The following is a 17,226-nucleotide window of genomic DNA, read 5'->3' as shown; positions in this document are numbered from 1 at the left end:
ACAGAGCATACCACTTCTGAAATAATGCTGTTTGGATTTGTTGGATGTAGTACCACAGTGTTCTGACTATATGTTCTGTTTCACCTAAAGAGTAGGAGTTTCACTATGGGAGAAAAAGAGGAATACTTTCTTCCTGTCAAAAATGCATGGTGTTGCAATTGCTAGCAAATCCTTCTGGTGTAGTACAATATAATAATCTTGCCATATTGTCATCAGGTTGAACAGTTAACAAACCATCTCAAAGAAAAAACAGACAAATGCAGTGAGCTTTTGCTCTCTAAGGAGCAGCTTCAGAGAGATATACAAGAACGAAATGAAGAAATTGAGAAGCTAGAATGCAGGATAAGAGAACTGGAACAAGCCTTAATCATCAGTGCAGACCACTTGCAAAAGGTATTGCTTGGTTGAAATTTATCAGGGATTTGCTGATTTCTTATTTTCTTGAGATCAAAATACTGTGTTTTTTAAATCTGATAACTGTTAGTATTATTTCTGTTATAGGTGGAGGAAAGGAAACAGTTTGGCACCATCATAGTAAAGGGAGAGTTACCTCTTGAAGTACAACTGCAAGCTGAACGAGAAGCTGTGGACAGAAAGGAAAAGGAGGTAAAATGCCTGTGAAAATTTCTGTCTTCCACTTCAACTTTGGTTTGTCAGTTTTTTCTTTTTGTTGAGCTCAGTGGAATTTTTTTAGTTAAAGAGACAGCAGTCCAAATCCCTTTGAAATTCTCTCGTGATCCATGATAGTTGTTGTTCTGTGTTAATATTTATGACTTGCAAGAGTGTTTCTGAAATAAAAATTAAGCCCGATTAAGAAAAACTGATTTCTTTAGTGGTGTTTAAAATTCCATTCAGTTTAAGGACTCAGAACATCACCAAGTACACATTCTTTTGTTTGTGCATAGCAAAGCAGTTTACTGTAGACACTGTACTTGAAATTTATAGCATTTAATTTTTGGTATGGCTTCCTACTCTTTTTCCTGCTCCTTTTGTTGGAAACACAGGTCACGAACCTTGAGGAACAACTGGAGCAGTTTCGGGAGGAGCTAGAAAATAAAAATGAAGAAGTTCAGCAATTGCACATGCAGCTAGAAATTCAGCGAAAGGAGTCCACTACACACTTGCAGGAACTTGAACAAGAGAACAGATTATTTAAGGTAACTGTGTAACAGAGAAGACTAACGATTTAGTCTCCTTCCTCCACAGAAATAAGGTCTTTTAAAATGCCAAGACACCAAATTCTTTCTCTTTCTCAAGCATTCCTCCATTCAACTTGCCAAAATATTAAAAAGCTCATATGGTTACTTGTCATTCCATGAAATCTGTATTATTTTAATTCCTGCACTTGGAATACTCATACAAGAATATACAGAAAATGCTATGTACAACTGTAACATATTTTGGTTTTTTTTTTTTTTTTTTTTTTGGCAGGATGAAATGGAAATACTAGGACTAGCTATCCAGAAATCTGAAGATGCTGTCATAAAGGACCATCATTTAGTGGCTGGGAGGCTTGCTCACATCATGCAAGAAAAGGATCAGGAAATATATCATCTTCATGAACAAATAGCAAAATTGCAACAGCAACTTGAAGTCACAACTGACAACAAGGTACATACTCCTGACATCGTTTTCAGAGTCCTACTTTCTGCTGCTAGTTTGAAGGAAAAAACCCTCTGTCCCCCACCAGTTGCATTATCTTCTATTGCTGCCTTAATGTAAAAATGCAAATGCTTCAGTTTCAAGCCATGCTTTAAACCTAATCTCTTTCCTTTTTAGTCTCGTTTATGACAGATGCTTTTTGTTTGCTTTTCTTTTTATTTATTCTCCCTTATTTCTCCTTGAGTTTTTGTCTTAAATTCTTCATTCCTTATATTTCTGATACTTCTGAGTATTTAGTAGTATTTAGGTAGCTGAATTCAATCTCAGCATTGTTTTAGTATCTTCCCTCACATGAGTTACATTCAGTGTTGCGCTCCAGTGACATCTGCTGGATCATGTTGGATTTTAATGCGTTTTTAGCAGTTGAACTTCTGAGCTCCATAAGCTTGTGTGAATGCTTTGTTCTCATACCAGCGTTGGCAACATCTTTTGTACAATTTCAAGCGTGAAAGTGAAAAGAAAATGCTGTGTTTTATTAGAAGTAGAGAGGAAGAAAGAAGCAGATTTATCTCTTATTTACTGAGCTTTCCTAACACCTGTAGCTTTCTATTATTTTTCAATTGTGTGGTTTTTTGATTATCAGCTTCATCTTCTTTTGGCTTACTTTCATTTTATACAGATAAAACACACTGATTTTTTTCAGTGGTTGAATTATGCATCTGACTATTTTAAATGTCACTTAATAATCATAAGCGTTCACTCAAAAGCAAGTTAAGAACAGGATTTCTCTTATCTTTTGGTAGTTAACTGAACATTTGGGCTAACATTCTACTAGGACATTGAATCCACTAAAACAGGCCTCTAACTGAGCTGGTTAATTTCACTGAGTCTTTATGTTCAAAATTCAGTTATAATGAAACTCAGTGAATAATGACAAAACTTTGAATTGGATTTAGGAAACTGGATTTAGGAAATATCATACTTCAGGAATCCAGAACAGTTCTGCTCTATACAATGACCCCAGTAACAGTGTTACAGTTCTTGCCTTGAGAAAAATACATAGGATTCAGTTATAATTCATTTTCATGAATTGGTTTTTCTCCTGTTACATGAGGCTTAATTTTCTTAATTTCATCCTCTGACTTGGTTTTATTTTCCAGGACATTAAATAATTTCTTTTCTTGGTTATTAGAGCATTATTAAATATTATTAGATTATTCTTAGGTTAATCCCTTTTCTAAGTCCCTTAGACATCTTCATCCCACTAAGTGCATTTCTTTTAATTACTGTGTTTGCATTCTGTGGGCCTTTATTCCATTACGTTTTGGGGAACAGAAACTGCTGTGCTGAGTTGATAGCAATCACCACGATCACTGGGCTTTCTTCTGCCTGTGGCAATGGAGTTGAAACTATATGATCTTTAACATCCCTTCCAACCAAAACCATTTTATGATTTTATGACTTGTTCAGATTTTATTTAGAGTTTCTGCACTTCCTCTAGTCTGTGGATTTTTAAAATTAACTTCTTGGTTGGCAAACCAGCCTTTCTAATTGATATGATCACATTTATTTTTGTATATATTATACTTATTACAGAGTCATCTTATTATTCTACTTAACTAACTAAGCATAGTGAAATATTAAGTGATAAAGGAAAAAGCATGGCTGTTTGAGTAATTAATTTAGTCATCTGTCATCTTTTCTGCATTTTTTTTCATATTTGAACAAACTCTATTAGAATTCTTACCTATGTCAGATACCATAACTTATCTTATATATTTTTCTGAATATTTTTGACATATTTTCTTCTGCCTTCTGTGTTTCCACTGTAGAAGCATTCTTCTATTCAGATCACCAAACAGTCACTTAAAAAAAACCCCTATTTTGTTTCTTAGCCTTACTACTATAGTCTGTCTTTATTTTCTCTTCGTAAAGACAAATTTTTTGTCATTCTTTTACGTTCATATGAAATTTGCTTCCACTGCAATTTAACAAGATTTTTAAAAGAATTTTATTTCTTTTGCTGAGACTTTTTTATTTACTGAATTTAGAGTTCATTGACACCACTCATTCCATTTTTTATTTCTACTAATTTATTAGAAGCCAATAGAAGATGACTTCTCTTTTCTACAGCATAAAGTCATGACCCTCATGTTTGATCAGTTACATAATTTTATAAATTTCTTGCAATTTTCATCCCCTTACACAGCTTCTAATTTAAAGTATCTTTAGAAGTAATTTAGGAAGGTATTATTCTTACTCTCTTCATGTTTTCATGAGTCTCTGATTTTGTTTGGATGGTCATATGCATTATAAAATAAATGCTTCTGTAACCTTGTCTCTTTTTACTTTGATTTAAACTATGGCACAAAGAAAGGATTGTGTTCTGGGTCTGTACTTCTTGCCCTACGTGTTTGTGTGCATGTCTGCATACAGGTATAAATGCACACATAAACACAGCAAACACCTATTTAGGATTGTGACAGAAAATGTCACAGTCAACTGATAGGGGTTTTCTGTGGTGTCAGATTAAAAAGTTACACTGATACCTTTCAACACAATTAGTAAAAGGTCTATTTGTATTTAAAGTCCATATTCATCTAAATTGGGTGTGTCTTAAGTAGGCAAGTATTTTGAGCACTTAAAATTCAGTGTTCCCTAGCTCTGTGAATGCTGTGAATGCTTTCACTTCATCTGATGCTTTAATACTTACTTTTCTGTTCTTTATGGTCGTGGGCTACTTTCTCAGTTCTTTTTGAAGATGTCTCAATTCTCATTAAAGCTTTAGAAGAGACATCACATTAAGAAATCCACTGAGAACTTTCTTTTACAAGATCTTTCAATGTTTAATTAATTAAACTGTTTCTGTGAAGTCCAGGACAAACATGATCTGGGTGGTTTTGTTTGTTTGTTTTTTTCCAGGTTATTGAAGAGCAAAATGAGCATATTCGGGAGCTTGAAGCCCAGGTAGAATGTCTGAAAAGTGATCAAGAACGTGTGAAGAAAAAAAACGATGAGGAAGTAGAGCAGTTGAATGATGTAATTGATAAGCTTCAGCAGGAGCTGGCAATTATTGAACAAAAGATACCAACAGACGTTGCTGGTTTTCAAGAAGATGCAGACAATCCAAAACACATACTTGAAGCAGTTCTGGCAGAAAAGGAAGCTTTGGAAAAGCAAGTAGAAAACATAAATGCAGAGGCATCTCAAACGAAGAATGAGCTTAAGGAAACAAAGTTAAAAATGAGTCAGTTAAAGCAAGAAATAAGTATGTTAAAAATAGAGCATGAAAGAATAACAGAGAAATATAAGTGTGCACTGGTCCAAGGTGATAAGTCAAAACCAGAAGACAGGAGCAGTGGAAAATTTGATCAAATGGAAGGAGGCTTATGTCAGGAGATCGACTTGTCAGATCAGTCCCAGCTTAGGACTTCAGATGAGAATGCAAGAGTCACCATTAGCAAGATGGAGATACAACTGCAGCAACTTCAGGCATCCATTAAACAAAAAGATTCAGAACTGTGCCAGTGCTACAATGAAATAAAAGACATGAAAGAGCAAAGCAAAGCTGAAAAAGAAACACTTAAAGAGAGGATATTAGAACTGGAAAAGACACTAATGGAGAAAGTTGCTGCTGCTCTTGTGAGTCAGGTTCAGCTAAATGCAGTTCAAGAGCAGAGAAGATTCATGCAGGAAGTTCAGGAAGCTTCAAAGTGTGTGGATGAAGCAAGCAAGAATACCCAAACAGAGAGTTTGAGTGATAGAACTGAAAATGAGACAGAATCAAAATTATCCCTTTTAACACAGAGGCTTAGTGAGATGGAAGACCAGCTGGCAGTGGTAAATTGTAGCTTGCAGCTAGAAAAAGAAAATGTAAAAGTTGCACAAAAGGAAGCTACAATGAAAGAAAAGAGGTTCTTAGAGCTTCAACAATTGCTAGAAGAAGTTAAAGAAAAACATAGAGGAGAGATTCAGAAATATATTAAGCAAGAAGAAATACAGACATATCAGGTAAATAGACACCATTTCCTTTTGTCTTGTTTTCACTAAAACCTGTTATTTTGTGTAAAGTATAATGAATGAAATTGTTATTAATGAGAATAACTATAGGAATATTCTGCTTTATGTAGCACTTTTATTTCTGTATTATTCCTACAACTACAAAGAAGAGAAAGATGTTATTTTAGGGGAACTGCACTATCAGTTTCCATTATGCATTAAAAACCTCTTTTCATGATTGTAAGGTGGGTTTGAATTTTGGACATATAACTTCTTATTCTTAATTGGACTAGACATAGAACTGAATGTAGTACACTTCTACATGGTGTGGAGGTAGAGACATAAATTATGATAAAATCTGTCTAAGAGGATTCAGAATGATAAGGGAAGTGATACTAATTTGTCTATACAGTTGGTTTTTTGGAGTGGAGGTTGTTTATTTATATATGTTTTGATCTTGATTTATGTTTTCTTGTTTCCCCATCTCAATTCCAAAGACATTTCCCTTCAGTAGCTTTTCCAGTATCCATTTGTCCAGATTTCCATGGATTATGGTGGTTTATTGCCTCTTAATTTAGAACCATCAGTCAAAATTGACTGTGTTTGATAGTTGAAAAATGGGCTTAATGTTTCTGAATGTGAAAGTTTCGGCAATCATAGAACCCATTATTGGACAAGAAAAGTTTCTAAGATCTTTCATCTGAATGCAAATTTAATGAGTGTCATAAATGCCTTATAAGTTAAATAATATTATCAGATCTCATTTCATACTCTCAGGACCTTCCTCCCTGTGCTTTCTGTGTGGTGTGTCAAATTTATGCTTGCATTTCAGTAAACTGTAAGACAGTCTTTCCTGCCATGGACTTAGTCTTATTTGAAGCTGTGTTAACCCAATAGCATACATTTGTTTTCCCCTTTGGTCTTTTCACTTTGTAAGCTGATGTGAAAGTGATCAGTGCTGTTAAAACTTGGTTGTTTACCATTTTCTGTATTTTGTGTTGCCATATAGGTAGAAGCACAGCTCATGGAAAGTCAAAAAGAAAAAGTGCTTATTACTGAACTTGAACAAGTGAAGGAAGAGGCAGCTGCTGCTAAGGAGGAACTGAGCAGTTACAGGGAGAAGGCAGAAAAACTTCAGCAAGAGCTAGCAGTAAGAACCAGAGTGTTTCATATTGTATTTAAATCAAATAGTTGACCAGTACCTACTGTTCAAATATGCATGCTAGAGTTTGGGATTTTTTAATCTTTTACTGAGAATATCACCAAGAAAAACAGCCAGTGTCTGCTGTGGGTGAAACAGAGCTGATGCTTTAATCAAATACTCACTCATTGCCAAGGTACTTAGTTTTACTGCAGTGCAACAGTGGATCTAGAGCTGTATTTCTTAGGAGATACTTGCTACCACGTATAATAACTGCTTTAAAATAGAACTAAACTGACCTGTAATGGTTTAGAGGGTTCTTGAATTTTAGCTATTTAAAGTATTTGGAAGGATTGCAATTGAGATTTTCTGTATTTATAGGTAAAAGAGACAACTGTGATACAACTTCAGGAAGACCTGTACAAAGTCAAAGAGAACCTGGTTCAAGCAGAAGAGAGGCTTGCAAGTTACCTGAGAATAGACAAAGAAATGGTGAAAACTGAAAGCAAGGATGCAGAAATATCATGTGATTTGTCAGCCAGTGAGGCTACTCTAACTGGAAACAGCTCCTCAACGCAAACAGACAAGACTGTGGAAATCTCACCAGTCCTTGTTAAAAATGCAGAAATTCAAATTGATTTGCAAAATGGTTGTTCTTCAGAAGAGATTGCAGAGATTGTAAGAGAATTTACTGAAAAAATTGACCAAATGCAGGAACTGCACGCTGCTGAAATCATGGACATGGAGACAAGGCATATCTCTGAATCTGAAGCATTAAAGAGAGAGAAGTTTGTTGCAGTACAAGTATTGACTGAAGAATGTAATGCTTTAAAGGAAGTCATAGAAACTCTACAAGCCAAAGAAGTATGTATTTTATTTTAAAATTACTGAAATACTTCTGTTCAAGCTTTTGCTCTTGCTACAGAAATTCCCATTTAAAATCTGTAAAGTGTGAACCACCACATGCTCAGTAAAAATCTTCTAAGTGTTCTAATGTTTCCATGGCCCTGGGAGAGAATGTGAGCCTCTTTTTTAGCATCTAAGTTTGCAAGTATGCTCAACTATCAGGAGTTTCCTTGTGCTTCTGCCTTGAACCTGCCCTATTCTGTGAAATGTAGGTCACCCTGTGGAATTCATCTCTCTCATATTCAGTTTTATTACTTTGATTGCAGGGGAAATGGAACAAAGAGGTTCACCTTATTTCCTGCTTTTTTCTTATTGAGAGTGGGTGAGGGTTTAAAGACTTAATTTTTTTCTTTCCTAAACACAGAGCATCCCAGTTTCTGGATTAGCACGTTCTCCACCACATCAAACTAGAGATGGAGGTTCTAGTGGTAAGAAATTTGTTTTTGCAGATTTCAAACAGCATTATAAATTAAATCTGCATTTTTGATACTAAGTTTACTGTTAAGTTTGTGTTCTAAGAAATCCAGACAGCTACTGCCCATATTGAAGCAGAAGCCTGTTGCACCAGCAAGAGGTTGTGGGTTTGCCATGTCTAATAATTTGGTACAAAAGGAAAATGTCTGGAGCAGAGGTGGGTTTTAGTTGAGGCATCAGATGCTAATTATTTTCCTTTCCATTGGAGTTTCTGTATCCTTCTGAGCTATTAAATTCTCTTCAGCATAGCTTTGTCATCTCCTGATAGTATTTAAAGCTACAACTCCCTAGCAGTGGGAGATGATGACAGGAATTGACTTCTCCAAGTGTAATAAAATCATTACAGTGATCCTTTTCATAGGCAAGGCTAAGCATATTAAGAACGGGTCATTTGGCAGAAGTGTTTATGCAAGTGGTTATTTGTCTTGTAAAACTAAACTAGGATTTTTAAGTTTGGTTGTGGCTTTATTTTTTAGTTTTGTTTTACTGTTACTTCTTTAAAACTGAAAAACAAAAACTGTAAAACAGATGGTCTCCAGGCTCAGAGTGAACCCTTAGTGACATGCAACTACCTGTTAAAACAACAGATAAAAAACACTTTTTTGATGCTTGTTCTTCAAAGCTTCACAGTAATCCAGCTTTCATGTTTTTCTCTCCTTTTATTTTAGACTCCAGTTCAGACTGGGGTCAAGGAATGTATCTTGCTCAGACCCAGGGATCCGACACAATATCTGAAGGAATAGATGAAGGTGAAACTTCAACAGATTTACTTCCAAAAAAAATTAAGGTAAAATAGACTCAATCTTTTTATTTAAGGAACAAGAGTGATGCTACTGAAAGTTGAGATTAGCTTCTGCTTGATCATTGATAACAAATCCATTTAGATAAGTTTTAGTGTTGAGAATTTAATACATTTTCTAACAGGGATGTGCATTTTTGCATTTTAAATTAGACTAAATATGAGTTTTATATCTTGTAGGCTTGTTCTCAGTTATGACAGATAAAACTACTGTTATAATTTGTTGTATTAATGATAATATCATGATCATATATTACACAATTTTAATGTAAAATTCTGTTTTTATACCTATGTTATGAAAGTAAATGTATTTATTATAAACAGTAAGAGTATCATGTTTTAATTACATTTTTGAAAAGTGTTTTGTGACAAAGCCCTAGCTTCATAGTAATTTCAAAAAGTGAATGGCAAAGCTCACCTAGAAGCTTCCCAGGACTGTTTTTAAAATGTCAGTTTTCATTAGTAGCTATTTTAAAAATAAAAAATTGATTTGGCAGATGTACAGTGGAAAATTTTACTTGAAACTGAGGAAAAATACATCTGTTTAATAAGTTTCTGTCTGATAAATATAAAGGACTGGGTGACACTTCTGTCCTCGATAAGAGGAAGCATAGTTTCCTTATCCTGTTCAAATTAGAAGTACCAGATTTCCAATACATATGAAATAAGATTCCATTTTTTGTTGTTGTTATTATTATATGTTATTAGTACTGGCATTACTGATTTCTTTTTGCTTTTATTGTAGGGTTTGCTGAGAGCAGTCCATCATGAAGGCATACAGGTGCTGTCTCTCACTGAATTTCCATATGGTGAAAAAGATCTGTCACCTCACAAGCAAGAGCCACAATCTTGGTTAGAAGAACGAAAAGCTTTCCTGAGCACCATCTCATCTTTGAAAGACCTAATTGCAAAAATGCAAGTTCATAGAGAAACTGAGGTATAAATAATATCATAAGATTCTATCTGAATGAAAAATAATTTATTATAACCTAAGACAGATTCACTGTTCAGATTTAAATGCTAAAATACTCTGTTACAAGGCAAAATATTTTTAAAATGTGCCATAAAACTCCATATTGCACTTCATGGTACTACAGGTTATATTTGTTCTTCTGTGCATTGATAACTTTTGACTGTATAGGTCCACCTGTTATGAAGAATTCTATTTTCCATCATGTTCCAGTAGCAGTTTAAATAGAATTTTTAATGCTGTTATATATTGGTTTATTAATCAGTCATCTGTTAAAACTTTTGCTTAATAAATTACCCCAATTAGACTCTTGGATGTATGCAGGTAGTTTCTATTACTTCAGCATTTCCTGTAGCGTGCAAAGATGGCAGATGAACTTTGTGTCATTTAAAATTAAATCTTTTTCCTACACAATATCTGCACACTACCACATTAGCTCTGTGAGAGCATAGGGAGAGACATGTAATAAATGAAAAATTAAAAGCACAGTATATAGTAACCTCAGTATTAACTACACATGGCTGAGTTTTCAGTTACAAAAAGCTAAATTGCCTCCATCTAAAACAAAGCTAAAAGTTTAGCATTGGGGAATGCAGAAAATTTTGCAATGTGTACAGTAACTGCATCTATTTGGATGGATGAAATTTACACAATTAAGAGAAGCTAAATCTTCCACTGAAAACACACACTACATAAAATTATAATGATGTAATCTTTCAATTTAACTATTTAAATTGTTTTTGTACCACTGCAGATCTGTGCAAGTACTGAGTCTCCTGAAGGTGTCTCAGACTGGCGAGGAGAACTTCTGCATGCCATTCAGCAGGTTTTTGTGAGGGAACAAAGTGTTCTCCTTGCTGCATTTCAAACTGAACTTGCAGAAATGGGCACAAGAGATGCAGTGATGTTGATGAATCAGTTAGAGCACAGACTACAAGAGCAGGTAATATAAACTGTACTGTGGTCAGAGTGTTTGTCTGCATTAGATTTGAATTTTAAATTTGTAAATCCATTATAAATATATGTATTAACAGTAGTTTTGACAGTCTAAGGATGAAAACAAAGTCAGACTTGGAGAAAGAACTGGTGTCTTTTAAAAGAAAAATTATGTGGCATGGGGAAGAAAATTTTGGGTGCACCAATTATAGAATATATACAGCCTCCAGAGATCAATTTGAATTAAACACAGTTGTCCAGAGTTTGATGTCATTAAGTTAATCAGAATTATGTTACACTGTCTAAGAGAAAAGGTAGCTTGTTTATACAAAACAATTTGAGAGACCAGAAAGTGATAAGGCTGCTAGGGGACAGAGGAAAGAAGTCAGTTATCTCCTCTGGAACATGGAAGGATTAGTGAGAAAATTGCAGTTTGCCAGAAAAGTTATAGCTCTCTTCAGTCTGTAATTTTGATACCTAGTAGAGAAATTAAAAAATAAGAATCACCTTTTCCAAATATTATAATACTGACTTCATTGAAAATGTTTTGAATATATATGCACTATGAATATATAAATAAATGTGATATCAACACCATAGATATTCTCAAAAAATCTGGAGTTTTATTTTGAAATGTTTCCAATGCTAATAGGCTACTAACCAAAGAGCATCAATGGACTGTCTTCAGAATGCAGACAGAAGAAGTTTGCTGATGGAGATTCAAGTATTACATGCTCAGATGAACAGTAAGAAGAGTAACCCAAAGAGAGAACCAGAGACTGATTCAAAAAGCCAAGGTGACTTCTGTGGTAGCATGTTTGTTCCCAAATGCTTTCAAGACAGTGTTAATAATGTGACAAAAATGGTGACTTTTTTTGGTCTCTGATTTTGATATGCGTGTTCTGAACATGTATACTTTTCATCTTCTTCAACCTTATTGGACTACTTTTGCAAAAATGAAGATATAATCTGTGTTCTTATGACTTGTATCAAACTGAGAGTGATACAAAGTTATGTTCAATTGCTATAAAAATCCAGCTTGAATTTTAAGGCTATTTTCCATGTATATGCTTCACTGTTTAGCTTCAGCAGCTTTGAAATTATCTAACTTGGATAGTCAGTCATAATACAGAAACTAAGAAGCAATTAGAATGAAGAACAAAAGATTCAGAGAACAGGTATACTTTAAAATTAAGTAAAGTTCACTGTCAGTGTTTAGTTACAAATATTAGGTCACAAGTATGCATATGTAGTATAATTAACTTAAACTATGTTAACCATTATCCAAATAATGCGTATTGATATAGTTGCACACATCTTAGAGCCTTTAAGAAATAAAGAAGTTGAAGTGATTTCTGGAAAATATGAAAGTTATTCAAGTCTAGAAGTCATGGGTTTGCATTGATTGTGCTACTGAATGAATATATTATTTTAAAATATCACTCTTAATAATTGCCTTGTGGTCATGCTCTGGCTAGGAGAAGCTTTACCCAAACACAGTGTGTTTTTATGAAGTAATTTCCATATCAATGGTGATCTCTTTAGAAATGCTGGAGTATAATATGCAGCAGAAGCAGTTGCAAATTCTGGAGATGCAAGTGGAGCTCCGGAGTATGAAGGACCGAGCGGCAGAGCTTCAGGAGCAGCTGAATTCAGAGAGGATGATGGGCACAGAGCTGAAGAATGAACTTGCACAAGCCAAACTGGAGCTTGAAGCAACCCTTAAAGCACAGCACAAGCACTTCAAGGACCTAGAAGCTATCAGGTGTGGCTTTCAGTGCCAAGCTGTCTGTGTTGACTGTGAAGATTATCTTTCCTAATCAGAAACTATAATACTGATTTTATTGAGGGACTTGATCTCTTGTAGTATAATTGCTTGTCAGTACTTCTGTAAAACCTACCTGACAAAAATAGACTTTTTACATTTGACAAAAAATATACTTCAATTCATAGTTTGATTTAATACTTTATTAATTATCAAGTTCCTTTTTAAACTTTGTCACATTAGACTATTGTATACAAGCTAATAAATAGACGATATTTATTAAAGGTTTTTAATTTCCATGAAAATCAAGAAAAAAATTGCGAAGTTAAGATGACTTTGCAAGTACTTCCATATGAAATACTCTTAAAATGTTGCTTTGGCATGATTGATAGCAGAACCCACAGATTTAGCACTTAGGAAAGCCATTATTATTTATGCCTGAACCAGAGGGATGCAGCCATGAACAGTATCTTAATGTTCAGGTCAGAGATAACAAATTCAGCTGGAGTTTGAATTGAGATTACTTTAAAGATTACTTTATACCTTTTACAGACCATCAGGAGCAAGTTTCTTTTGCAAACATGCAATATTGATATGCAAAAGAATGAAAATTCAGGTCATAGATTTTTTCCTTTTCCCCCAATATATTTTTCCCTTACCTATCATGGCAGTGAGATGCACTTCCATGGCATTCTTTAAGATTGTGGCCTGTGGCTGAATTAGGTTGAACACTAACTGCCTCTGAGCCCCTACAAGTACAAAGGTAGCAGGGTGGACACACTTTTTGTAGTTCTTGAACTATGCAACTCTTTTTGGTTTGAGTTAGTCTTGTCTTTTTAAATTGGCTTTTCACTGTTACTCTACTAGAGTAGCAGTGTTTTCAGTGCATAGGGTAGAGTAAATACCAAGTAACTGACTGTATCATGATAGGATTAGAGCCATTGCCTAATGTAAAGTTTGCCCATTTCTCTTTTAGGACTGAAGTTAAAGAAAAAGCAGCTGAGCTGGATATTCTTAAGGATACAATGGCCAATGAACAGAAAAAATCAAGAGAGCTACAGTGGGCTTTGGAAAAAGAAAAAGCTAAAATGGAACGCAGTGAGGAAAGAGGAAGAGAAGAGCTTGAGGTATTCCATAATCCCAAGTGGCCTGGGGCATCAAGGAGCATGAAAATATTATTTTGGTTAACATTTTTGTCCAATGCATGCTTCATGTTCTGTCTTCAGCTGTAGTATTATATCATCTAGAGCTGAAGAAAAATATCTAGAAGCTGTGTGCCAAAGTATGAAAAAGGCCTGATGCACATTCCATTTAAATCAATATGAATTTCACTGTGCTTTTCAAGCCCAAGATTAAGAGATTCTGTATTGGCTCTCAGTTATTCAAGGGGACACGACACTGCTGATATAGCTGCACCCAGCCCCCACCACAGCCTAACTCATAAAATATAGTACTTAAGAATATGATTTAAGGAGACATATTGTTTGTCACCATTTAAAAAGTCTGCAGTTTCACCTCATGAAAATCAAACTAGGAAGTTTACTTTAGGAGAAAATGATTCCTTATTGTCTTCCTTGGTACCTCTGCAGTATTTGCTATAGTGGAGGGGAGAGCAGGTATCCTGGTAAAAGACAAAAAGGCAATAACTTCAACAGCATAGATTTATTTACATTTTGAAATCCAAAGCATTTTAAACATTTTAACAGTTTTAGCAAGTAAAAGCAGCTGGCTGTCTTCAACTTGAAAACTACAGTTATTTGTATCTCACTATAAAGTATGTGTTAAAAAGATTCTTTAATTAAATAATTTGATAGTAGAATAAAAATATCTGTAATGTATTTTAGTATCAGATGTAACTGCAGCATTCAGAGTATTGTTGCCTTACTTGTGACTAGCAAAGCCTGTTAAAAGAAGCGGGGTAGCATATCTGTATGTGTAGGGGTAGCATATTTGCAATTTGCAGAAGGTAGTGGAAAGTATGCACAAATAGCTTTGATCAATTCTTATGTTTTCTTTTGAAAGGACTTAAAATTTTCTCTTGAAGATCAAAAACAAAAGAACTCAGAGTTAAGTAAACTTCTGGAGCAAGAGAAACAGCTGTCAAGTGATCTGCAACAGAAAATTGAATCCCAAGAAGCACTCAGTGCTGCCCAGCTGTCACGTGAGCGAGGCCGTAGTTCTGAGTTGCAGGTGCTTCTTGAGTCAGAGAAGGTTCGAGCTCTGGAAATAAGCAGTGCCCTAGAAAGGGAAAAAGAGCTGTGTGCTCAGCTTCAAAGTGCTGAAGGCAAGGGACAAGCTGGAACACCCAACCCATCTGAGGAATTGCTTAAAGAGCTACAGAAACAAATAGATGAAAAGCATGACCGTATAGTGGAGTTAGTAAGTGAGATGGAGAAGTATAAACTGGAATCTGTGCAAGTGAGACAGCAAATGGAAAAAGAAAGGCAGATCCAGAGGCAAGCATTACAAGCAGAGCAAGATGCTAACATAATAGTACAGAAGAAACTCCATGAACTGGAGTCCAAAGTAGAAGACCTTCAGTGGCAACTTGGAGAAAAAAAGCAACAAGTTCATAAACTAGGGAATGAAACAAAAAAGTTGCAGGAAATAATCCAAGATCTACAGAAAAAAGAGCAGGAGGATGAAGGAAGAAAGGAAGCCAAAAGGACACCAAGCCACAACCCAAATGAGGTACAGTAGGACTGAAAGTAATGTGTAATATTGAAATATGCAATTTGGCTTTAATTCTTTAGCTCAATCACTGTGCCTTGACTCAATCTGTGAAACAGCCTGCAGATTACAGAACAGGGGCACCAGAGAATGGAAAAGGGAAAGCATGCCAGTTTGCTTCCTAAAACTATTCACATGTTTCCTCCTGAGAGTGAAGTTATAGAAGTGTATAAGGAGGAGCACGAGCAGGAGAAATGCATCTGGCTGTATACACACACTTTGTGTTTCAGTACAGGAGAAGAACAGTCTTTGTAACCAGTTGCAGGAATGAGCTATTCCTACTGAGGAATGTCCCAGGTCACTGCCCTTAATTTTTAATTCATAAACTGCAAGGGATCTTTGAAACATTATAAGTGATCTTCCAACAGCTTCACTAAACAAATGACAAAGCAATCAAACAAGCATATGCATGAATATGTATTTGTTAGCAAACAAAATAGAAGAGAGAAATCAAGGTAAAAAATCAATCTAAGAATTATCCTAATTTTTAGATGAATGAAAGTGGTAACTCTGTTGCCTCTAAGTATTTCACTATCACAAAAGTTCAGGAAAGTTTTAAAATTATTTTTAAATTACTTTTGGAACTTTTTTAGAAACTTGCCTGTAAACGGTAAGTGTTGCTGGGTGAATGATTTGTGGATAGTCACAGAGAGGATTGACAGGATATTTGCTTGTCTCTTTACTGACCATCTTTTTGCCCATCCTGACATCATTCTTTTTACCAGTTATTTGTGTGTGGAACCAGGAAGGAGATTTTTCTTTTCATCTAATTTAGCTACTGGTTTTTATCTTCTGAAGATTTGGAAACTACTCACAGCCAGAGGCAGGATGTTGAGTTTATTGATAACTGTGACAGCAGCAGCCTTTCTGCTGTGTTCAGTTTATGCACCTTGTTCTTCTGCACAGAGGGAGCTGCCAGCACTGTGGTCAGCAAAGAGCCTTCCCTTGGATAGGTTAGGAGCAGCTGTCAGGGTGCTTTCCCTTCCTTTCCTGCTTTCCGGGATCTGCCTGGAATTTCAAATAATGGATCTCCTGCTGTTTCCTGTGACATTTGCAACCCTCTGACTTTTTTCTTTGGTACCACACCGTCGGGCAAACAGCCAAAGGCAGAGCCATGGCCACAGGTTTCTTTGTGAGGGATAGCTGTTCTTCATGGCAGTGTTGGGAGGCTGTTACCTTGGAACACCTCTGTTGTACTTGTGGTAGCATCAGTGGTATGGTTGCCTGTGACTGGACTGACCTCCATCACCATGGTGGTCTCTTTCAGCCCCTGTTCTTTGGATAAATTGGTTACCAAAACACATAGGCCCAGTTGCCCAAATTCCTTGTACAACTGGCAAAGAAGCTGCTGATGGAAGAAACAGAAAGGCTTGGTGACATCCTGCAGAGTTTTTCGACTGGATTCACACTGTAGCTCCATGATTGCTAGATCTTAGTCAAGAAAGACACTAGACCTTTCATGAATGATAGTTTAGTGGTACATTACAGCAGTGTTGTAGTCACACTAAACTTCTCTGTCAGAATTATCTGTCCTTCAGTTTCTGAGTGTGTTTCAGAATCATATGTTTTCATTTTACAGCACTGGATCACATACATATATATATTAAAAACCTATTTCTTTCCAGACAACCTGGGATACACCGAATGACAGAACAAGAAACTGGGTTCTTCAGCAAAAAATGGAAGGAGCTGAGACAAATGAGTTGACTTACCACACACTGACAGGAGAGCTCTCTGCTGCTACTGAAATCCTGGAAAAAGTCAGACAAAAGCTGCAAAATGCATCTCCAAAGCTGAAGCAGTTGGCTTGGAAAGCTGCTAGCAGGTTAGACCAGTCTTCAGCCATTTGGTTTTGTAAATAGCAGCCAGCAAGCTAATTTAGTGAGTTTGAATCATAATTCACA

At 35.6% G+C, this 17,226-nt stretch overlaps 1 protein-coding gene across 6 annotated transcripts in view; it reads left to right on the top strand.

Annotated features, from left to right (window-relative positions):
* Positions 1-17,226, top strand: part of AKAP9 (A-kinase anchoring protein 9) — a 112,985-nt gene that overhangs the window by 88,361 nt on the left and 7,398 nt on the right. For all 6 annotated transcript variants that reach the window (XM_063412482.1, XM_063412474.1, XM_063412458.1 and 3 more), the window contains 16 exons: positions 217-393; positions 502-606; positions 1,005-1,157; positions 1,432-1,611; positions 4,525-5,613; positions 6,611-6,751; positions 7,124-7,606; positions 8,013-8,076; positions 8,791-8,909; positions 9,667-9,858; positions 10,646-10,834; positions 11,480-11,624; positions 12,373-12,592; positions 13,569-13,719; positions 14,615-15,283; positions 16,948-17,147. In XM_063412482.1, coding sequence (XP_063268552.1) covers positions 217-393; positions 502-606; positions 1,005-1,157; positions 1,432-1,611; positions 4,525-5,613; positions 6,611-6,751; positions 7,124-7,606; positions 8,013-8,076; positions 8,791-8,909; positions 9,667-9,858; positions 10,646-10,834; positions 11,480-11,624; positions 12,373-12,592; positions 13,569-13,719; positions 14,615-15,283; positions 16,948-17,147 — 4,277 coding nt within the window. The remainder of the gene's footprint in view (positions 1-216; positions 394-501; positions 607-1,004; positions 1,158-1,431; positions 1,612-4,524; positions 5,614-6,610; positions 6,752-7,123; positions 7,607-8,012; positions 8,077-8,790; positions 8,910-9,666; positions 9,859-10,645; positions 10,835-11,479; positions 11,625-12,372; positions 12,593-13,568; positions 13,720-14,614; positions 15,284-16,947; positions 17,148-17,226) is intronic.

Source organism: Prinia subflava, chromosome 1 (assembly GCF_021018805.1).
Source record: "Prinia subflava isolate CZ2003 ecotype Zambia chromosome 1, Cam_Psub_1.2, whole genome shotgun sequence".
In the NCBI taxonomy this organism is placed as follows: Eukaryota; Metazoa; Chordata; class Aves; order Passeriformes; family Cisticolidae; genus Prinia; species Prinia subflava.
Note: the sequence above shows the minus strand (reverse complement) of the source record. Positions and strands in the feature narration are given on the sequence as shown.